This window comes from Protopterus annectens, chromosome 1.part0 (genome assembly GCF_019279795.1).
Source record: "Protopterus annectens isolate FY-2018-M chromosome 1.part0, PAN1.0, whole genome shotgun sequence".
Taxonomy (NCBI): Eukaryota; Metazoa; Chordata; order Ceratodontiformes; family Protopteridae; genus Protopterus; species Protopterus annectens.
This window is the reverse complement of record NC_056725.1, coordinates 838,892,249-838,917,206: the sequence shown is the minus strand read 5'-3', so window position 1 is coordinate 838,917,206 and position 24,958 is coordinate 838,892,249. Positions and strand designations below refer to the sequence as shown.

General features: G+C 42.2%; 1 protein-coding gene across 1 annotated transcript in view; it reads left to right on the top strand.

Moving 5' to 3' along the window:
• The window catches only part of TMEM209 (transmembrane protein 209), a 439,863-nt gene extending 420,079 nt beyond the window's left edge, over window positions 1-19,784 (top strand). The window contains 1 exon segment of the mRNA XM_044063801.1: window positions 19,707-19,784. Within this exon segment, the coding sequence (XP_043919736.1) occupies window positions 19,707-19,784 (78 nt within the window).
• Window positions 19,785-24,958: the final 5,174 nt, after the last annotated feature.

Below are 24,958 nucleotides of genomic sequence, written 5' to 3'. Positions count from 1 at the left end.
CTGCATATGGATCCTACTCTTTCTTTGTTTTGTGGTAAACCAATTTATGATAATAGTTCTGCATCTGAGATGACCTTGTAAGCAGGTTGCTGCTACTTAAGATCTCGACTTTGTGCTTGTACCTGCACATCAAGCTGATTTTAGATTCTTGACTTGGAAAACTGCAGTCATCATTGCCCTGATATCTGCAAGAATATTTGAGTTGCAAGCTCTCATGGTGGATGAGCTATATCTGATTTTTCACAGAGATAAGCTCGCTTTAAGAACAAACCCCTCATTCATGCTCATAGCGATTTCAGAGTTTACCTTGAAGTCAATCTTCCAGTCTTCTACCCAGAACCTAAAACACAGGGAGAAAGGGTACTCTGGATGTGCATAGGCAGCTTTTTGTTATTCCCGTCCTGGCAAATCCATTCCAGGCAGTATCAAGGCACATTCTCCAAGAACTTTGTCTTCTTAGATGGCAAACAGGAAAGTGGTGCACTGTAGAAGCATTCTAGAGGCAAATGCATGGTCCTCTATCTATACTATTACAAAGCATTATAAACTGGATTCCTTTTCAAGGTCCAGGACTGGGATTGATTAACAGTAGTACAGGTGTGTAAGTTGCCCCATCCTTAAGAGTAGATGTTAGAATTTATTTCTGCTGTGGTAGCTGCACCCACCGCTTGCCCCTGTTCTTTGTATGCAGTAGTTGTTGAGATCTAAATCGGGTCATGTTGCTAATTTACAGTGGGTATAAAACGTGTACACACCCCTATTAAAATGCCAGGTTTTTGTGATATAAAAATGAGACCACAGTAAATCATTTCAAAACTTTTCCCACCTTTAATGTGATCTATAACCTGTACAGTTCAATTGAAAAACAAATCTGTTAGGAGAAAAAAATATAAAAAATGTACAGTAAGTTGGTTGCATAAGTGTGCACACCCTTAAATTAATACTTTGTTAATGCACCTTTTGATTTAATTACATCATTCAGTCTTCTTGGGTATGAGTCTGTCAGCATGGCACATCTTGACTTGGCAGTATTTGCCCACTCTTCCTTGCAAAAGCACTCCAAATCTGTCAAATTGCGAGGGCATCTCTTGTGCACAGCCCTCTTCAGGTCACCCCCCAGATTTTCTATTGGATTTAGGTCTGGGTTGTGGTTGGACCATTCCAAAACTTTAATTTTCTTCTGGTGAACCCATTCTTGTGTTAATTTGGATGTATGCTTGGAGTCGTCGTTGTGTTGAAAGGTAAAATTCCTCCTCTTTAGCTTTCTAGAAAATGCCTGAAGGTTTTGGGCCAAATGTGGTATTTGGAACTGTTCATAATTCCCTCCACCTTGACTAAAGCCGCAGTTCCAGCTGAAGAATAGTAACCCCAAAGCATGATGCTGCCACCACCATGCTTCACTGTGGAGATGGTGTTCTTTTCATGATACGAAGTGTTTTTGTGCCAAACGTACCTTTTGTAATTGTGGCCAAAAATTCATCCTTGGCTTCATCAGGTCATAACACATTTTCCAACATGCTTTTGGGAGACTTGATGTATTGTTCTGCAAATTTTAGCTGGGCCTGAATGTTTTTCTGTGTAAGAAAAGGCTTTCTTCTTGCAACCTTACCCCATAGTCCATACATATGGAGAATACGGGAGATTGTTGTCACATGTAGTATGCAGCCAGTACTTGCCAGAAATTCCTGCAGCTCCTTCAGTGTTGCTGTAGGTCTCTTGGCAGCCTCCTTGACCCGTTTTCATCTCGTCATTCCATCAATTTTGAAGGGATGTCCAATTCTTTGTAATGTCACTGTTGTCTTATATTTTCTCCACTTTTTGATGACTCTTCACTGTGCTCCATGGTGTGGAAATTTTTTTTTGTACCCTTCTGACCGATACCTTTCAACGATGAGATCCCTTCGATGCTCTGTAAGCTCTCTGCGAACCATGGTTTTGCTGTAGCAAGCAACTGAGTAAATGTCAGGAAAATCGTACTAAGACAACTGAACTTTATTTGGGGTTAATCAGAGTCTCTGTAATTGATGGCAGATGTGTACCCAATAAGACAGAATGTTGTAATTAAATCAAAAGGTGCTTCAACAAAGTATTAGTTTAAGGGTGTGCACACTTATGCAACCAGCTTTTTGTACATTTTATTTTTATATATTTTTACCCTAATAGATTTGTTTTTCAATTGAATTGTACATGTTATAGGTCACATTAAAGGTGGGAAAAGTTTTGAAATTATTTATTGTGGTCTCATTTTTTTACATCACAAAAACCTGACATTTTATCAGGGGTGTGCACACTTTTTATATCCACTTTATGTTTCTTTGTTGTTTTATTTATTTTTTTGTTTAGGATTGTTGGGGCTCTCCTCTCTCTCTAGAGGAGGAAAGTCCTCAATAAATCTTCACTTCGACTGCTGATTTCCCTCCTTGGGGCGAGCCAACCATCAGTCAGAGTGTGCAGGTAAGGGGGGGGGGGGTCAGAGGTTTATGAAGCCGCTGGGTCGTTGTTTCATAGCCAGGAAACTACTCTTATCACAGTGAGGAATTCAAACATCTACTGTTATGGGTAAGTGCAACTTACACACCTATACTTTGCTCTTGAAGAAGTGGTGATACTGTAGACAGGTAGGTAGCCATTTTATCCTTTTCTAGTGAACAATTGGCAAGACTTGTTTATAGTATAAAATTAGTCAGAATGAGCTTCAGAATTGCATTAAATGTTTCCTTAATGCTTTGAAGCAGTCTTTAATATGGAGTATACGTTTTCGTGTTTTTCAAAGCTGCTACTGGCATTGGTATGTGACTACATAGAAGGGTAGATCAGTACAAATCTAAACATTTAAAGGCATCCACCAAATTGGAATGTTCTTTTTTTGGTGATTTGCTAAATATTATAGGTATGTCATGACTGCAGTATACAGTCTTTATCTGAAATACCAGCCACTCTTGTTTTAAACTGCAGAGTGGAGCATGACAGTGATTTCTTAAAATTCCCTTTTTTGAAAAACTGCAATGATTCATCATTGTTTAATGAGATGTCCAAAAACGAATGCTTGATGCTGATAACCCAACCAGAGAACAACAATTGGAGAACCACAAAAAAGCAAAAAAGCTCTGGAAGAGTGCTGTTAAGTATCCAAAGATTTAATAAAATAATAGCATAAAAACACACAAACTTCAGAGAGATTAGCGCTTTCAGGTGTTAACCCTTCATCAGATGAAAACATATGTTACAAAGCACCATTTAAAATAAAATACAACCAATGAGCAACAGATAAAAATTAATGAAAAACCCGCCTATTTTTAAGGTGGGTTTTATGGGGACAACAACATTTAGCCCTGGGTTCCTGTGTGCCATAAATTCTATAATCTTTCTAGACTCAGTTAATTCTGTATACTGTTTAATATCACCTCCCCTCTTATTGAGCCTTACATTTACTATGGCCCTAAAGGCAAAACAATGTGTAGGATAATCATTAACATGTCTGAAAAGGGCATTGTGTGTATCTTTGTTTCTAATGCTAGATAAATGCTGCAGTATTCTTACTTTAAACATACTGTTGGTTTTGCCCACGTAGAAACATGGGCAAGACTTGCAGTTGGCCAAATACACTATATCTTTGGTTCTACAAGTGGCTCTGGCTTTTAACACAAATGTATTGTTGGTGACAGGATGCACAAAGGTGGTATCTTGAAGGATATGAGGGCAGGCCTTGCATCTACCACAAGGCTTGCTACCTACAGACAAAGCAGGGGTAACTGGTGTGTTCCCCACATAAAATGTCTTTTAAACTCTTGTTTTTCCTGTATCCAAAAACTGGGACCAGACCAACAATGGTATTGATCCTGTCATCACTAGTAAGGATGTTCCAATTATTCTTTATGATCCCACTGATTTCTTTTATGTTACTACTGTATGTAAACATAACCTTGGGTCTATTATCATGTGTAGTTTCTTTTGGGGATGCATTTAATTCCCTACCGGGCCAATGCAGCCAGGGCTTATATTTATGCCCCCTTTTTTCTTTATTCTTCTGTATGACATCTTTGACCATAGCTTCTTTATATCCCCTGTCAACAAACAACCCCTTCAAACATTCTAATTCATCATTAAAACAGTCATCATCCGTACAAGTCCTAGATACCCTGGCTAGCTGTCCTTGCACTATGTTAGGAAAAGTATAACGTGGATGCATGCTGTCAAAAGTTAAAAATGTATTTTTCCAACATCCCTTTCTATACAAACTGGTGGAAAAACCATGGGTAGTTTGTTCTATCGTGACATCCAAAAAATCTATTTTTATGTAAGATGTTACTTCCGTGAACTTGAAAAAATCAGTAGTAGACTGTTGATGCTGCAGAAAAGGTTTAGATCCCTAGACTGAGCATTTCTGATGCCATTTGACTTGATGTGCAGTAAATTTGCCAGTAAGAGTTTAGAGGATGCCTTGTATGCCAAGTACAGGTCATCTCTTTATCAGTCTGTAGGATAACTAGTATAGTGACAGGGCTTTGAGTCAGTCCATGTAGGACATGTTTAATCCTTGTATGCTTTCAATAAGGTATCTCTGTGGGCATTCCAGTTGTTGCATATATCTTGACAGGTGCATGCTAAAGGGGGCATTATATTCAATGACTGGCCTAATGGGAGCTGAGTAAAGGGGGATAATGACATCCCTAGATCTAGACACAATCCCTTTGCTTAGAAGCTGTGTAATATAGCAGAATTTTTTTTATAACAGTAGACACTCATTGGTCAAAAGTTAGGTTGCTGTCCATGCAATTTCCCAAATCCAGAACAGCAGGGGTATATTGTCAGTGTGGTAGATGTCCTTCAAGGATGCATCTGCAGTCATCACATATGGGTTGTCCTGCCTCAGGCAGCCCTTCAGTCGGCCGGATTCCAAAGTCTGGGTCTGGCCTCGGCTGATGTTGCTCTTTCCCCGACGTCAGAGCGTCTGGGGTATAAAAGCATCAGCCGACGCCATTTTCCTCAGTCTTTCTTGCCGCGTGGTGCCCGAAGCAGAAGCAGTTCGCAAGTGCCGGTCGGCCAGCTCCTGTGATTCAGCTACCGAAGACTTCGAAAAAGCTAAGTACCCCGTTGGGGACTCTTTCTTGCCTCAGCCGATGTCAGATAAAGTTAATAATTGTTTAACTTGTGGGAAACAAATACCTCATAAGGATTTCCACTCTTACTGCCTCCCCTGCCTAGGCCCAGACCACGACATCTCGGCCTGTTCAGCCTGTGCTTCCTTCAACCGACAAACTCTTAGACGTCGGTCGGAGTTTGCAGAGGAATTCTTTGGGGCTAGTTTTGCTTACAAGATGCCGTCGGAGACTCCGACTTCACATTTAGTTAAGAAACGGAAGGACAAGGACCGACACATGCGGGCCGTGGTTTCTGCTGAAACCACGGTCAGGCCTACCGCGAGTGTCTCTGTCTCGGCTGAAACAGAGTCCTTGGTACTTCCGATTACCAAAACCACACAACCGACTACCTCGGCCCCGGAGGCCCCAGCCGAGTCAGTTATTGAATTACCTTCTGAAACTGGTGTCCAGGAACCTTCCGACACCATTCCTTTAGACAAGTCTACTCCTGCATGTGGTGCAGCCAGACCTCCTGCATCCATGTCCATTAAGGCTTTCTCTAGGGCTAAAGCTGCTAAACTTACTAAAGCTTTGCCTCCCAAGGTTACCTCTCTGAGACCTTCTACTGGCTCACAGATTCTTAGCTTAGCAGAGGATCTTATCTCCTTAATTAGAGGTACTCAACCTCATCCGGACAGGGGCTCTCAACCACCTCCAGACAAAAGGCCCAGGGTTGAGCCCTCTGACCCCCACTCCTCAGATGAGTCCACTGATGGCTCTACTCTGTCAGACCACCAGGAGGAGGCTTATTCGGCCTATGAGGATTCTGATGCTGAAGAATCTATTCCCTCGGCCTCCCCTCCTGAAGAGTTTTCCTTTGGAGAGACATTACACTCTGAGAGAACATTTTCAATGGCAGGGTCAGGAATTCTCTGATTCTAGAAAGAGATTAAGGACCTTTTTACATTTACCTCAGCATAGGCCTTTAGCTATACCTCCTGTTTTGAATGTCATTGATGATGTGTACTCTGATGCTAGTACAGCCCCTGACTCTCTCCCTCCGGCTCCTGCCAAACCTGATAGGTACTACAGGGTCTCGGACTCACATCTACACCTGTACAAGGCCCACTCTGCTGATCCAGAAACTATTTCCCAGGGCCCAAAAGGGGTTGCAGCTGCCACTGCTAGAAATCTTCTACCCTCTGAAAGGGAGTCCAGAGCTTTAGAGAGATGGGGTAAGAAAGTGTATACTTCTGCAACTCTTTCCATGAGGGCATTAAATTGTCAATTTCATATGATAAAGTACCACGAGTATTTGTTAGATGAATTGCATAAGAAATTGTCTTCTTCTGAACCCCTTGTTCGCAAATCCCTTCAGGATCTGGTACATAACTCCCAGCAGGTTAGTAACCATTTCTTGCAGTGTGGTTATGATGCATTGGAAGCTTCATGTAGGTCAGCTATGACAGGTGCAGTCATACGTAGGCATGCCTGGCTGAAGGAACAATCTGCCAGACCATGTTAAAGCTAAGCTTTTGGATGCTCCTATGGAAAAGCAAAAATTATTTGGTTCCACGGCTCAAGAGGTCTTAAAGAAATTTGAAGAAAAGGCAAAATCTGTGCAAACAGTCAAAGACTTTCTGCAAGTCCAACCACCGAGATTCAGCAGAAATTGGCCTACTAAGAATTGGTTCTTTCCGGACTCAGACAAATCTCAGAGAGGCAGGAATAGGCGTGCCAGAGGTAGAGGGCAAGCTAGAGGCTCCTACAGAGGCCGTCAATGGCAGCCTCCCAACCAGAGAGGTAGTGCAGGAACTACAACTGCTACACCAGGACAGACTCAACGACTTTGTTTTGACTCCACCGACCAGGGCTCAATTAGAAGCACCTTTGGGCGGAAAGCTTTCTTTATTTTCAAAAAATTGGCACAGCATTACAGGGGACACATGGACACTGCAAATAATAGACAAAGGATACAGGTTCCATTTCCACACATTGCCAAAAAGAAAAGGCATGCCAGACCTGCCACCAAATCAAAGGGCAGAGGCTTTGAAACAAATTTCCAACTTAATACAAACGAAAGCTATATAAAAGGTACCTCTTTCAGAACAAGGCCAAGGATTTTACTCCAGATTATTCCTTGTTCCAAGAAAAGAAAATCAATGGAGGCCTATTCTCGACTTATCCGCACTGAATATTTACCTCATTGTGCCAAAATTCAAAATGCTGACTCTACAGCAACTCCTTCCCATGCTGGGTAAGGGGTCTTGGCTGGTGACTCTAGACCTCAAGGAGGCATACCTGCATGTCCCTATCAGACAAAGTTGCAGAAGACACCTCAGATTTCTTGCAGGGTCAGAGCATTATCAATTCTCAGCATTGCCCTTTGGCTTATCTACTGCGCCCAGAGTATTCACGAAATGCCTGGCATCAGTAATTGCACACTGCAGACTTCAGGGGATTCAAATTTACCCATATCTGGACAACTGCCTTACACAAGCGGACAGGAAGCAAACTTTGTTAAAGGACTCTGATTATGCCATCCACCTACTGCAGGCCTTGGGATATACAGTCAACATTCACAAATCAAGACTTGTTCCATCCCAAAGAATAACTTTTCTGGGTGCGGATCTAGACACAACCACCCAAATGGCCTTTCTCACAGATGAAAAACAAAAACAACTACCGGATTACTTCAAGAATCTGACAAGACAAACTCAGCTGACTGCAAGGAAAATCCTGCAGGCCCTGGGTTACATGGCATCTTGCATTCTTCTGATTCCACAAGCAAGGCTGCATATGAGAAAATTACAATGGTACCTAAGGAGTTTATGGACTCAGCACAGTCACAGCTTAGAAACTTTGATCCCACTCATTCCATGCCTCCAAAAGGAATTTCTGTGGTGGGCTCAAGCCTGCCAGTCGAACAGCGGGTTGCCCTTCAGCAAGCCAAGAGCCAACCAAACCATCACTATGGACGCTTCAGACCAAGGTTGGGGAGCACACATGGAGGGCAGATGTATCCAAGGGCTATGGTCACAGAGAGCTGCGCATGCACATAAACCAAAAGGAAATGCTGGCAGTGATGCACGCAATCGAGGCCTTCAAACTTTTTCTTCATCAAGGCCACCTACTCATAAGGACAGACAACACCACAGTTATGTGGTACATAAACAAGCAAGGAGGCACCCATTCCTACCCTCTTTGCAGACTGGCAATGAATCTATGGGAACTTTCCTTGAAACTCAATATACAGCTGCAGTCCCAGTTCGTGCCAGGGAAAGACAATATACTGGCAGACAGCTTAAGCAGAAATATCATGGATGCACACGAATGTATGCTGCACCCAGACATCTTCTTACTCCTAACACAATAATGGGGAAGGCCGGAAATGGATCTGTTCGCCTCCCCCCACAATCATCAACTGAAGAAATTCTGCTCAAGGACATACCACCCACAAGCATGGAAAGTGGACGCTCTCTCTTTCAGCTGGAAAGCTGTAACAGTGTATGCTTTTCCACCTCTCCCATTAATGACCAAGGTCTTACTGAAGATCAGGACAAAGCAGACCAGATTGATTGATAGCTCCAAACTGGCCAAGACAGCACTAGTACCCACTGTTAAAGAGCATGTCACAGACGAAACCGTGGCCTCTCCCCCTATGGCCACTTCTACTGACGCAGCACAATTTCAAGACTCTGCATTCCAACCTGAAAACCTTGCAGCTAACTGCCTGGAAAATACCATGACGACTCCTCAGGATAAGCTATCCCAGAGAGTGAAGGATATTATTATGGAAGCTCGACGGCGTTCCACAAGGAAGGCATATTCAGCAAAATGGAAAAGATTTCACACTTGGAACACAACAAAGGGCCTAGATGTGACAGTGATGAACATGGCACATATACTGGAATATTTGGCAGAATTGTTCCACAACGGCCTGTCTTACTCTTCCATTAAGATACATGCCTCAGCAATTTCAGCAGAATACAATGTTAATCCACCTGTCTTCTCTCATCCTCTCCTGAGACAGTTTCTAAGAGGAATCAAAAACATCAATCCTCCAAGGAAACCACCTTTACCTACTTGGGACCTTAACTTTGTGTTGGAAAAACTAACACTTCCTCCCTTTGAACCAGCAGCATCTGCAGATCTACAGTTTCTGTCTTGGAAAACTGCCTTCCTTCTGGCCATAACCTCAGCAAGAAGAGTATGAGTTACAAGCTCTAATGGCAGTACAGCCATTTCTTATCTTTCATCAGGACAGAGTTTCATTGAGAACCAATCCTACATTTATGCCAAAGGTGGTATCCAGGGTATCTTTGAACCAAGCTATTCACTTGTCTACATTCTTCCCACAACCACAAAATAAAGGGGAGAAACTTCTGCACATCCTGGACATACACAGGCAGTTGCGCTACTACTTGGACAGAACTAAACGTTACAGAAAGACTGACCAGCTGTTTGTAGCATATGCTGCTGGGGCACAAGGAAAAGCAATTTCCAAACAGACAATTTCAAAATGGATAGGAAATTGCATTTGTTTTTGTTACTCCTTTCATGGAAAAACTGTGCCAGCTAACATTAGACCTCATTCCACGAGAGCCACAGCCACCACCACAGCCTTCCTAAGAGGGGTGGCTACCAAGGACATTTTAGAAGCTGCTACATGGAGCTCCGTGCATACATTTGCCAAGCATTACAATTTACCTTTATACTCCAGATCCAGAGCAGGCTTTGCTACGGCAGTCCTGCAGGGTATCTTAGCTACACCATCCTTTACTTAGTACCTCCACCCCAGATTGGCTATGGTATTCTACCCATATGTGATGACTGCAGATGCATCCTTGAAGGACATAGTACAGTTTTGTACCTACCATAAATGTAGATGTCCGATAGGTATGCATCTGCAGTCAGGTTTACCCTCCCTCCTTCCCTCTGTGGTATACTTCTTGGGTACTTACCCCTCTTATAGCTAGCTGGGGGATCTGTTATGGTGTATTTGTTTTTATAGTACTGTGCATGTTTGGATTTGTTTTTGCAATGCATATCTCCAAATTTTAGCCTTCCTTAGAGGGCACCTGGCATCTGGGGCAAGAAAAACTGAGGAAAATGGCGTCGGCTGATGCTTTTATACCCCAGACGCTCTGACGTCGGGGAAAGTGCGACATCAGCCGAGGCCAGAACCAGACTTTGGAATCCGGCCGACCGAAGGGCTGCCTGAGGCAGGACAAACCCATATGTGATGACTGCAGATGCATACCTATTGGACATCTACATTTATGGTAGGTACAAAACTGTACTTTCCTTGGGTTAGATGACATCCCAAAGGATAAAATAATGCATTGTTTGGCATTTAATTTCAGTGCATGACTTTGGCACCAGTTACTAAGTATTGTAGGGATACAGTGACTGCTCCTAGCTAATAGTTACCTGCAAACTTAGTCAGAGCCCTTTATTATTGGCTTTCCTTTTGCTAGATAGGAAAGGTCCCAGTATAGAACCTTGGGGGACTCCAGTGGTGACTGGTTTCTTTGTGCTGGTAACTTCCCCTATTTTGATCTGCAACCTATCTGTGAGCTAGTTGGCAATCCAGCAGGTGAAAAATGGGTTTATTCTCAGTTTGTTTAGCTTTTCTACTATGCCTGAGTGAGGAATTATGTCAGAAGCTTTGTTCAGGTCGAGGTACGTGATGTATACCATTTTGCCTTCATCAATTGCTTTGGCGACTAAGCAAGACCTGCCTTTAACGAATCCAAACTGAGATGGGTCCAGTTTTTTGAGGTTCCCTATGATCTTGTTGATTAATTCCATGGTAAGTCTTTCCATGGGTTTGCATATGAGAGTGATAGGACTTGTCTGTGGAGGATCCTTCTTTATGCAGGGAAGTGCCTGTAGCGGTTCTCCATTTACTTGGTACAAAACCTGTATGGAGGTGAGCTTGAACAGTGTTGTTACAGCTGTGACTAAATATGCTTCGTGCTATTTAAAATGCATCCATTGACATTGTCAGGATCCATCAGTGCAATATTTTTAGCTTTTGATAGCACTTTTAGGACTTGGTGTTGTGTGACTACTGTAGGTGAGCCAGTTTGAGGTATACCTTGAGGAACAGATGGAGGGGAGAGAAGGGTGAAGTTGAAGTTAAATTTGTCGGACATAACCAAAAAATGCCTTGTAATTGTCTTTGACCTGGGTAGTTATTTTACCATCAGACTTTACTTTGGTGAATTTTATTAAGCTCCTGAGTTATTTCAGTGACAAGGGCCGTAACATTTTGGGAATTACTCTCGTTATTTGCACGTCTTCCTGTGTGGTACAGCTGCATTTATGCAGCTGTTTACATGCTGGTGTGGTGGTGTACATTTCTGCTTGTTCAGTTGAGTTAACTGGTTTGCTAGAGATTTGATGCTTGTCAGTGTATCACTTAGGAGTAGGTACGGTCTTAAAGAAATTTCTAAAGCTACCTTAGGCGGAAGGGATATCTGGTTTCAGTTTTATTTCAAAGGAGACCGTTTTATTGTCAGACCTAATGAGTGATGAAGATATGCAAAGAATGGTGCATTATACTCTCATATTACTAAGGACAAGATCCAAGGTGTTCACCCTAGTGGTTACTCTGACTCATTGTTCCAGGGCATTTGTATTGAAAAGTCCTGGAATCTCTTTGCTTGTGTAGTAGTGCTGGTGTAGGTTTCCCAGATTACAGTTGGATAGTTTAGATCACCTTGGAAAATGGTACTGAGTTTAATACTGAGTGATTAGTTCCTGTAGCTAGGCGTTGTGGCTTTCTTTGATCATACAGAGTGTTATATAGCTAGCCGTTATATGATTCAGGACCTTTCTGATGGTTATTTGGAATGGAGAAGGTCTAGTGCATCATGCTGCTTTACCAGCCTTGATTTGAATCTCTTCCAGATGTAGTTTGATACTGTTCCACCTTTTTCCCCACCTTGGCAGTAGCTGGTCTAAATGTGTGGAGGGTGTTATAGCCTTGCACAGCCAGAATGCTCTCCACTTTTTTAAACCATGTCTCAGTTACTACATAAATGTTAATGTCTTTCAGGGTGAGGAGGGTTTGTAGGAATGGGGTTTCTTTGTGCAGGCTCCTAGCATTGATGAGTAACAACTTCATATTTTGCTGTGCTTGTTTCGTCATGTTGATAGGTTTATCGGGTTAGCATTGCCTAAAAAAGCCACTATGGGGCAGGCAACGTCTTTGCCAGTAATTGAAACCCTAGAGGGAACATATGTTGGCCATCCCTGATAAACAGCATGGTCTGTTGATCATATCCTCTCAGGGTGTCAAATATTGCCCCCCCCCCCCCTTGAATGACACCAGAAATGCCAGTTATTGAAGTTGGTTATTTTTTTTGCTAATATTGCGCCATCATCCTTGGAGAAGGTAGAATGCTGCTCAGTGCTAGGCTGACACCTGCCTTGGACACAGTCTGATAGTTCCATCACTTCTTTCTATATAATCCAGGGAGGTACACCTCAAATCATTGACACTGGCATGGACTATGACATAGTCATACTGGTATTTGCTCAAGTCATCATTGTATGCGTGATCGTATGGATCCTGGCACCAGCCAAGCAACTTTTTCCTTCCTCAGCCTGGTAAGAGGCACATCGGTCTGTCTTATAGTGGACTTTCTTATAAAAAGTATGGGTGATGCCTGCCGTACAGGCACAGCATTTGTGACATTGGGACTCCTTGCGCTACGTGAGGAAGAAGGCTTAATACGCTGTGTGTTTTGTGCCTTTGTTGTGTTTTGGAGGTCTTTGAAGTTTAGGCAAGTTAGTCTTTAGAACCTCTGCATATGGTGGATTGTGTATTGTGATGGCATTGGAGAGGTGTGGTGTATTGCTTGACTGTTTTGGTGTCTGAGTTTACTGTGTTTGAGATGTTTGCTTCCAAGAATATTATTTATGTACATCTCTCACACTGTGTTATGCTTGTTTGAGTAATATATATGATCATTGGACAATTCTTATACTGTCTCAAGATACCTATCTTAAGCAGGCTGGCTGGAGAAGTGTTGGGGAAGTGCTTGGTTCATGGTACTAAAAATAATGACGTGGGGGATGGGGTAACTTCTGGAGTTTGGTTTTAGAATAATGTTTGAGTAGACTTTCTATTAAGTAATTTAAATTTCTATACAAAACAACTAGTCTGGAAATCTTCTGTCGCCAACAAGAACCAGTAAATGAATTATAGCATAAAAAATCATTAATTTGATGATGAAATCCATGAAAGTAGTATCAGTACATTCAATATTAAGAAATGTTATCAAAGATCTTTTAAAAGTCTAGTGATGCGTTTAAGGGGAGAGACTGCAAAATGATACTTGTATGCTTATTGTCAACAGCCAATAAATAGAGGGAGGGGGAAGGAATTATTTTGTCAAATTATCATAAGGGATGGGAAACAATATACGCACTTGGCTTAAAAACATAACTACAGTAGGTGGGTGAGAGAGGTAAAAACAAAAAAAGACCCTTAGCTCTGAGCTAACTGGCCTGGAACTGCCCAATTTCAAAGACAAGTCCTGAACTAGTCTGACATACAATCAGCAAACAAGAATGAAACTAGGCTTGATAGCAGGTAGACCACTTTAAATAGCAAAAATTCAGTGCAGCTACATACCAGAATCACTAATAATGTCTTAAAGTAAGTAATAGACTGTTAAAATGCATTTAAAATCACATCAAGAAACAAAAATCCTTCTGTTTTCTCTAATAGAACAGAACTAATAATTTGTATTCTAGTAAATTCAGTACGACTTCACCTACCTCATTTATCCAGTTCCCCCACCTTACCTCTTTACTACTTCTGTCTGACTACTACATTTTCTAGGCTCACTTCTCACTAGCCTTTACCACATCTGACTTTTCCAACTTACCTTAACAGATCAGTCCTGCTAATTGTCTTCTACTGATCTAGTCTCTGTTTCTACCCGCTCCGTTCGCCCTACAGGCTCACTCCGCTATCCTCCCTACCCCCAATTCCCACCCACCCCAGGGGTCCTACTCTTATACTTAGCGACACATCCTCCTTTTCCCATAACTCTCTACACAATTCCCATTGGACTGCTACTCAATTATCTCTCATCTCTTACCACTTCCCTCCAATCTCACCACACCCTCCTACCTTCACACACACTCTCACCCTATATACTCCATATCCACATACATAAATACAATAACATATCCTTCCCAATGTCTAAGCCACCCACACCATTTAATATCTTACTCTATTTCAATCTTTTACCACTTCCACTTTTTACCTTTGTCTCTTTACTCTCCTATGAGCACGCACTCCATCCTCACATTCATTACCCCAATCAACAAACCATCTCTCCAGCTGTACCAGTCCTGCTTAACCATGCAAACATAACATGCTCACCCAGCTACCTACTTGCCAAATATCATAGAATACTACACATTAAATATAACACGCTACATCTCAGAAGACTGCTAGTTCTATACAGCAGGTTCCCTGACCCAATCTATCTAGGACTACTCCTTTCATTAAAGGATGGTGATATTCACCCTAATCCTGGCCCAACAACAACTCCTATCACTCTACATAACCACAATCAGTCTACTAATTATCCCCTTACTAAACCATCTAACTCTCTGCTACTAGCTCATCTTAATATACATAGCATTAACAACAAAGTAACCCACCTCCAAGCTCTATTAGAAGTCTACTCCTTCAACATTATTTGCCTAACAGAAACATGGCTAAAACCTATTATCAAAGACAATGAAATTATCCCACCTGGATATAATATCCTAAGAATTGATCGAGTAGCCAAGAAGGGTGGTGGGGTTGCTATTCTATTTAAATCTGGCTTAAAGCTAACCACATACAACTGTAATCTACCTCTAGCTTCCAATGCTGAGTTTCTCATATCTAAACTTGAACTTGATGCCAAATCGATCATTTTTATGTACCTACCTCATGGAAACAACAAAGACACCTTAGAAATGATCCTTTGCTGGCTAGCCCAACACCTACCCCAAGAAACCATAATCCTAGGTGATGTAAATATAGATTGGAACTCCTACTGTAGCAGCTTCCCTACCTCTCACATTAACCTATATTACCTCCCCTACCAGAATAAATAACACTAACAGGAAATAAAGCATATTGGACTGGATTTTTACAAACAATCATGCGCACATCTATAATTCCGGAACCCACCCTGATGATATAAGTGACCACTCACTTACCTACATCATCAGATATAAAACCAATACTCACATCCCACCCTCTATTAGAAATATCAGATCCAAAAAAAATGTAACCCTAATCTATTCCAAATGGAACTAAAGAATGCAGTTGGGTTCCCTTATGACATCTCCCTTTAGATGATGCCATTAATTACTTCAGTTCTACATTCCTCGCCATTCTTAACCACCACGCTCCAACCAGATCCATTAGAATTAAAACCAATTCTGCCCCATGGCTTTCTAATGAAACCAAACACAAATTTCATCTCAAATAAATACTGGAACAAATTGAGAATGACTAAAAACCCCGTAGACGAACAAACCTTTAGAATGATAAGAAATGACACTAAGAAAGCTATACTTTCTGATAAACAGAACTACTACCTACAATTCCAACGACCTAATCATAACAACCCACAAATATTCTGGGCAAGCATTACCAGCTACTCCACCCAGGGCAATCTACTACTCCCACCCCTCAGAATACTGACTAGGAAAATCCCATCCAAACAGCTAATACCTTCAATACCTTCTTTACAGATTCTATCCAGACACTAGCTAGTCAATGATCACCTAATACCTTCACTCTACTTTCCTTTACTTTAACCCCACCTCCTCCTTTTCAATTCAAACCTGTCCCAACCACATTTATTCTAAACCTTTTAAATAAACTGAAACCCTGTCCCAACCACATTTATTCTAAACCTTTTAAATAAACTGAAACCATGCTCTCCCTCAGCAGACCAACTGCCTTCTGAATGCCTACGGTTATCAGCCTGAGCTATTGCCTACCCCATTTCCATACTGATCATTTAGAACCATTACTGAAGGTCACATCCCTACCTTATGGAAAGTCTCCCACATTATCCCCCTCCATAGAGGTGGACACTCCACTGAGCTCTCAAACTACCACCCCATTTCCCTATTTTCTCTTTTAGCTAAGATCATGGAGAAAAGTATCCACAGGCAATTACTCAACCACTTAATTGACAATAACTTACTTTCCAACTGTCAACATGGCTTCAGACCATCACACAGCACTACCACTGCCCTCGTTTCCTTTACTGATTGCATTAACAGTAACCGCAACCGTAATTATCTTTTTTCTGCTCTATGTATTGACCTGTCTACAGCATTTGACATGGTAAATCACCAGATTCTCATAAACATACTACAATTTCTATCATTAGACCCTCTTTCCATTAAATGGTTCCAGTCCTACCTTGATAAATGACAGCAGGCAGTATTGTGGCATAACACTCTATCCACCCACCTACCTGTTACCTTAGGTGTTCCTCAGGGGGTCAATACTAGGACCTCTCCTCTTCTCCATATTTATTAACGACCTTCATCTTGCTATCCCCCAAGCCACATGCATACAGTATGCTGATGACTCCAAACTGTTATGCTCAGCTACTTCCATCCAAGACCTTCACTCTTTTACTCAGAAGGTATTTAACACAGTTGAGCAATGGTTCACACAGTGCGGTCTTCTACTGAACCCCCCCCCAAAAAAAACAAACTCCTCCTCTTCAATCCTACTAATACTCATCTCCTCTTAATTTCTCTGTGACATCCACCAATGGTACTATAATATCCCCTGATCCTACCACCAAATTACTTGGTATCACCATCGACAATAATCTCAACTTTGACATCCATATCAACAATGCTATAAAGGCTGCCAACAAAAAAAACTTGGCACTCTATAGGATTAAACCCTTCCTTTCCTCTACAGCTAAAACTTCAATCTCTACACTCATCTATGCCTCACCCAGTTTCACCAATCTATCCAAGAATAACTTCAGTAAACTTGAAGTGTCATACAATAGCATTGCCACAGGTAACCCATATAGAACTTACCATTGCATAAACTTAAAGCATCTAGGATGGCTGGAACTACAAAACCTGATTAAATTCCACCAACTAACCATTGCCTATAACATTCTTTATAACCCTTTCAATACTCCAATTTTGTCTACCCTCATCACCCCCTATAAAAATAGACAAACTGCTTGTACATACCTCTAAACCTAACAACACAGCTGGGGATTCTCTCTTCTCTAATGCTGTTGGAAAATCCTGGAATCTTCTTCCCAGTGACCTCTCCTCACTCTCCTCTTTACCACTCTTCAAAAATAGACTTAAACTTTACCTTAAAACACACTGGCTATGCCCTTGTACCAAACCTGACTAGTCATCTATCTTTTCAGACTGGGCGTTCCCTATCCTTTACTTCTCACCTACTGTTATACCTTCCTATTACTATTTTTTATCATCTCTTTCTATATTACATTACTTCTATGCTCTGTGGATACTGGTTTTTAAGTAAATACTTCATCAATATCACTACAAAATTAACTTTTTTTACTATTGACTTTACCTGTATAATGCATTGTACCTGTGAAATACATTATCATTCTTGCCCGCATTGAATATCCTATGCTAACCTGTATGCTGTACTACATATGTTACTGTTGTATAAATATTTTTGTTCTATTTGTTGTTGTTATTATAGTTGTATCTCTCTGATGTCCTTCAAGAATGCAACTGCAGTCCTGACATATGGGTTGTCCTGCCTCAGGCAGCCCTTCGGTCGGCCGGATTCCAAAGTCTGGGTCCGGCGTCGGCTGATGTCACCTCTTCCCCGACGTCAGAGCGGCTGGGGTATAAAAGCATCAGTCGGCGCCATCTTCTTCAGTCTTTCTTGCCGCGCGGTGCCCGAAGCAGAAGCAGTTCGCAAGTGCCGGTCAGCCAGCTCCTGTGTTTTCAGATACCAAAGTCATCAAAAAGCTAAGTACCCCGTTGGGGAACCTTTTCTTGCCTCAGCCGATGTCAGACAAAGCTGAAAAAGTTAATTGTTTGTCTTGTGGTAAACAAATACCTCATAAGGACTTCTATTCTTACTGCCTTCCCTGCCTCTGCCCAGACCACGACGTCTCTGCTGCCTGTGCTTGCTTCAATAAGCGCACACTTAGGCGCCGGGCAGAATTTGCTGTAGACTTTTTTGGGGAAAATTACTCCTATATCATGCCGTCGGAACTTCCGACAGCACACGTTTCCAAAAAACGGAAGGACTGGGACCGACCTTCGCGGCCCGCAACTTCCACCGACACCACGCCTAAGCCTACCGCGAGTGTATCGGTCTCTTCGGAGGCGGTAATTCAACCGCTCCAGGTCGACGACACCGTTTTACCACACACTACGGTCCCGGAGGCTTCCTCGGTGCCGGTTGTTGTTTTTCCTCCTGAAACCGAAGCCCAAGATTTGCCTGACACCATACCGGTGGACAAAGTTACTCCAGCACGTGGGACAGCTAGGCCTCCTGTGCCTATGTCCATCAAGGCCTACACACGTGCTAAGGCTGCCAGCCAGGCTAAGTCTCACCCTCCTAAATCTTTTTCACAAACTCCCACTTCGGATAAACAGATCATATTTTTGTCCTATTTCTTATTGTTAATATAGTTGTATCTCTTTGTTTGTCTTGGAGCTTATCTCCCCGGGCCTCTACTGAAAATGGACATAAATCCAGTTAGACTAGCCCAGTCAACAAATGTAAAATAAATAAAATAAGAATTTAAAATCTTTTTAAGCAAAGTTTAGTGTGTCTGGATATACTAAATTAATATTGTAACTTTGTGCAGTAATTCTTCTGGAAGTGAATAAAACTGTCTCAAAAATGTTTTTAAATATATGAAAAACTGCAAGGCAGGTCAACGCTTTTAGCTCATAAATTGGAGCAAATAATGAGTGTCCGTGCTTAAGACTACATTGTCATTAGAAAATGAAACTAAGATTCCTATTTGAACTGCTAGTGATATACATACATTAGTTTTGATTATGTATGCAATTGATCATGTGATTTTTGTGTTTAAGGATTTGCTTGTTTTTACATCTGTCTGGTGAAGTTCTGTTTTTTTGGAACAGAAGTGTTTATGAAGTAAGAGTCTTTAAAGTGTTTGCCTTGAATTCTAGGCAGTTATTTTATCACCACTTGTGTGTTTTGGTTACCTTTTTGTATTTGTGTTATAAATGTGGCTGTTCTATTTTTCAGTTGTGGATGAGGAGTGTTTTATTTTTTTCTGTTATAATTATTGCTGCCAATCAATTGTATACTAACGTAATTATTTTGTATATCCACTTTTTTGATGGACTATGCAATTATTTTTTATATTTTATATTTTTATATTTCTACTGTTCTTGTGGACTGTTTTGTATATATTTTTTTTTCATTGTAATGTCTCGGAGCTTTTCTCCTTGGGCCTCTACTGAAAATGGACATATATCCAGTTAAACTAGCCCGGTCAACAAATGTTAAATAAATAAATAAATAGATTAAGAGAACCTCAAATTTACCTATTTTATCTGCTTCTCACCTTGCAGGGGAGAAATAATTTGTTTCATACTATCCTTATGCTGTTATACATCATCAAAACGAAAGAGTCTGGAATGCTTGGGTAAGTATAGCTTGCCTGCATGGTCTGCAAGACATTCATTGTATTCAGCAAGTTATTTGTTTCCCATTACGGTAGTCTAAAGTGAAACAAGGACTCTGAAAGTACCCAACATAACACTGAGTTCATTGACAGTGTCAGAGGTATTTTGTATGTGTTGTTGAAATCCACTGTGAATGCAGTTGGAATTTTGATATGTACATGTATTTACATATTTGGTTTAAATTATGTAAATGTTAGTTATGTTTTATTTTCATAGGATTTATAGGAGTTTCAAGTTTATTTTAGTCTTTGTGCCTTGCCGTTTCCCACATTTAATTTTTCCTCTACCCTTGCTTTGTACTTTCCGGTCTTCTATCCCAGTCACTTTGTCCATCGCTGGGTCTATCTGGCCCCCTTTCAGCCCTCGAACTAACAGCAATTTTGTTTCAGGCTGAGACCAGCATGGAATTTAATGTTATCCTGTGGGGTGTTTATCAACTGCTTCTGTGAGGGGGTGTTTTTTTTTTTGTGTGTTATGACCTACCCCCTTGTCCCTGCTGTGCACCTGTCGTGTAATTATCTGAGGGCTACTCCCCTCATGGAGCACCAGAATAATTGCTTATCTCTCCCTGCCAGTGTCTTTGATGCTAAGCTACTAATCAAACCCGAATCACCTGGACCATGATTAGTGCTTCATCCCTTTATGCCACATTTCTGGCTTAGCCAATACCCAAATTAGGGCATTGCCACCTTTCTCCAGGAGAGAGAGGCCTCTTTGTCCCAGGGTAAATTTAAGAGCACATATTCTGTCATCCAAGCTTTGTTTGAAGGAGATGTTGAATTCCATTGCCTAACCTGCAAAGAAACCATATTCCAGAGAAGCAGGTTCTGGGTGATGACTCCACCTCTCCATCACATTGCGTTATGTGTTGATGAAGGTTGGTGAAGGTTCATGGCATTGGGTCTGGCTTTACTTGAGCTGTTTGACTTGCTGAGATAGAGGATCAAGAGCCACCAGGATTCTAATGGTGTTGTAAACTAGGCACAGATCACCCCTTAAGAGTGTTTGACTCATAGTACAGGGACAGGGTTTACTGTCTTTCCTAGGAACTATAATAATAAAACCAGAGATTTTTTTAGTTAAGTTTAGTAGTTTTCAAGTTCTTTGATAATGCTAAGTGAGGTTACATACCAAAGGGAGCATTGCACTTTATAGTAGATCTAATCAATTGCGTGTATAGGAGGAACAATAATATTTTTGGCTCTAGATATAATACTTTTGGCTATTAGTTGCGCTAAGAAAGATTTCCTGACTTGCAGTTGACACGTAATGCTCTCAAGAGAAGAAAGAATTTTCAACCCAAGTACCAAGGTCCCCTGACTGTAAGATGTAAGCAACACCGGTTTTTGAAAGACAGTACTACACTTTTTAGCATTCTGTTTAAGTACATTTTCCATACTTCAGGTATTAACTCAGATAAGCTGTTTTTATAGGGCATAAGTGTTTAGTTGCATGCAATTTGCAGTTGTCTGCAAATTTGGTTAACCAGATGATGTTGTGTAGTCCAATCTCACCTTCATTTTTACATATGGGTTCGGAGTCGAACCTCTGCTCCAACTCGGCCGATTTAAAAGCTCGAAGACTTCTGGTTGGCTCGTGGCTAAGCAGGTATCCCATAGTGCACAAGTGCAAACCCCAGATCTTGTTTGCCGCGTCGATGAGTTTGGTCGTGCTTCTCTTGGCTCTGGCTAAATGTCAAATTCTTTTCTATTAAATATAGTATTAGTTATTATTGGGTTGTTAGGGTTGCTATTATCCTAGGCAATTGCGTTATTTGCCCTTTTGGTGCAATCTTAGTTTAAACTTGTTAGTCTGGTATCCTGTGTGCCAGTTTAGAGTTCCTTGTAGGCACCGTTGCGCCTCGTTTTTCTTTTTCTATATCAGTAGAGTGTTAGGTTTTGGCGGTTTTCCGCTGGTAGTTAACAGGGGCTGCTGTTATTTCTGACCATTATTGAGTCTCCATTTAGCAGCTTAGTTTCGTCAGAGATTGTATTTTTGGCGGGGATCCGCTTGTTAATTACTTAGGGTTGGAGTTCCTTCCTTAGTACACTAGCTATTATTTCTTCAATTTTTACTAAACAGAGTCATTACAGCTTCTGTGTGCGTGCGTTTTTCCTTTTTCTCGTCTGTTTAAATTAGGAGACCTAGCTTTTCTGTTCCACCAGGCTAGGCCCGTTTAAGTTAGAGGACCTAGTTCTCATTGTACTTCCTTCTGTAGGGGTAGGCCCATTTTAGAGGACCTAGCCCTCTCCCCTTCTTCTTCCTTTCCTGGGTGTTGCGTGTGTGGAATGTCTAAAGAGAGTAAGGAGCACAAACCTTCGGGTTTTAAGAAGTGCAAGAAATGCTCCCAAAAGATGTCTATTAACGGATGGCCACAGTAGCTGTGTCTACTGTTTAGGGGCCATCCATTTGCAGGAATTGTGCTTGTTCTGCCATGCTTTCTCTCCTAGGGTGTTATAGGAGAGAAAGAACAAGCTTATACTCAAGGGTCTACTAAAACCATCCTTTGAGGAAGTTCTATCCAGTTCTTCGGCTTCCTCCAAGTCTGGCAAATCTAAGTCTTCAAAAAGGCCTTCTCCAGCACCGGCTGGTGTCTCGGAGCCGTCTCCTAAACAGTCAAAATCTGCCTCCGCGACTACACAGCCTTCGGAGCCGAAGGAGAGCACCATTATGGTGTCAGTCGGTTCCAAGTGTTTTGGAGCTGACATCTGAACCGATTGAATCAGCAGTTGAATCTGCTACTCAGAGCCAGTCTGTCGATTCACTGCCGGTTTCCGTGTTACTGAAGTCTCCAGTGCCCCCTAGGTCCAGATCCCCTACTATGTCTTCCAGGTCTACTAGGAGCCTTTCAGAAGAAGATGTGAAGAGGGTAGTGTTGAGACTCTTGAAGTCCTCTGCTTTATCAGAATTATTGTTGGCTCTGACCCAGTCGGCTCCGGAGCCACTCGATCCAGCTTTGCCCTTGTCTGCTATTCCTCCTCCAAGCCATGTTGGCCATTCGGAGTGGGAGTGCTTGGTGCCACCGAAGGAACTATCGGTTCCAGCTCCATTTGTTGCCGCTTCGGAGCCAGGTTTGGCTCCAGTGCAGTCTGTCGTGTCCAGGGGCCGAAGCTCTCCTATCTGCGCTGACGGGGAGGGTTGGAATCGATCTTCAGTTCTGAACCTTCCTCTCGGTGCGTCGGCCAGGATGAGCTTGGTCCCTGCGTCCACCTCGGCACCGGCTGCTCTGTCTCCGACATCAACCCTTGTTTCTTCGGAGCGGAGGAGTTTGGCGTTTGAGATGATGAGCGTGCTGTCTCATTATCCAGCTCCTACCAGTGGTACCAGCACACCCCCCCGCGCCCCCCCCCCCCCAGAGCACCCACTTCGGTCTCAGCCCCTACTGTCTCCGGAGACAGCAGAGACCCTCAGCCTCAGGAGCCATCGGCTAATGGAACCCACTCTTCCGAGTCTTCCCCGGAATGTCCTTTCCAGTAGCCTCCCCGGAAGAGGGTTATGTAAGAGGAAGCATGTTGACTCCCAGGATGAGTCTTTGACATCGGACACTGACCTCGAGGAGTCATAAGGGTCCCCCAAGTCATCCTCTGATATCTCCTTCGTGGACATCTTTCTTGAAGATCCTTAAGCACAGGTGTGACGGGCCCACTGTCAACCCTTCTGATGAGGAGTCTGTGTACGTGAAGGCTTTTGGGTCTCAACCTTCTGCCTCTTGGGTGTCTCCACCTTTTGACGAACTGATGGACCTAGTTGGTCAAAAGGTGTGGGATACTCCTGATGCCATGGAGCCAGTCCCCAGGAGACCTAATAAGTTTCTGTCTGCCCCTCCTGGTAAGAGTTTTTGTCTAAGGGCATTCCTGTAGACGCCATGGTGGTGGCAGCCACAAAGAAGGAGTTGGCAGAGACTTCTTCCACTGTTCATCCACCAAACAAGGATTCTCGACAGATGGACACATTTGGGAGACGTATCTTTAGTTCAGCTGCATTTACCCTTCAATCGTTGGACTATCTCACTTCACGAGATTGCAGCAGGATCTCCTCAAGGAGTTAGGAGATTCTATACAAAGCAAAATCCACAATCAGTCTGTAGGGAGACCGCAACCACAACAGTTTAATATAAACGTCGGTAAATTACATATACAACATTTTCGTCAGCGTTGATCCCTGACTTCCTCAGATACACTGAATTGCACAAACAGTTAATATATAAGATACAGTTGTCATTAATTAAAAAACATTTAATTATCTCCCAACAAGGCTGTTTGACTAAAAAGTGTATAAAATACATAACACAATGTTTGAATCTATTTTGTATACTAAATGTGAACCTTATAAAAAGTTTTATTTATACTGAACAAAATAAACTGCTTTATATTAATAAAAACCTTATAGAATAGCAAATTTACAATTTAGCAGATGCAGCAAAATAGATTCAAACATTGTGTTATGTATTTTATACAGTTTTGAGTCTCCAGATTTGTTTGAGATTCTATACAAGGTGCATGTACTGAGGGAGTCCCTGACAAAATTTCTGCTCAGTTGTCCACCTTAAATTCTATAATTAACTCCTTCATATGGCTTATCTCCTATGCTGCTGATGGAGCGAGTAGAGCAGCGGGTTCAGGAGTTGCCCTGAGGCGTCACTCCTGGATGCGCTTGTATAATTTTGCAGAACCGTTCAAGTCTACTTTCACCAACGCCCCATTTGATAGTTCCTCATTGTTTGGTTCTAAGTTGAAGGATACACTCACTCTGTGTGAGCAAGAAGGAAAGAGTCTTTCTGCCATGGGAGTACATTTTACTGTTCCCTCTCGACCATACCCCAAAGGTCAAAGGGGCGGTAAAATGTGGTTCAAAAGGTCCCAGAGGGTCTTTCTGGACACACAGGGTGAACCCTCCTTCAGAGGTGGAGAAAATAGGAGACGTCGCCCTAGAGGCAGGGGCGGTCTGCAATACCAGCAAGGCCATGATTCTTTTCGGGGACGGCCTTATCAGCGCTCCTGATGTGTGACCCGGCTGCATTTCTCTGGGGCCGGTCGGGGGTCGCATTTCTTTGTATCCAGAAGCCTGGCTAAATATCATTCAAGACAAGTAGGTACACAGAGTTGTTACCAGAGGCTATATCATACCCTTTTCCCTTC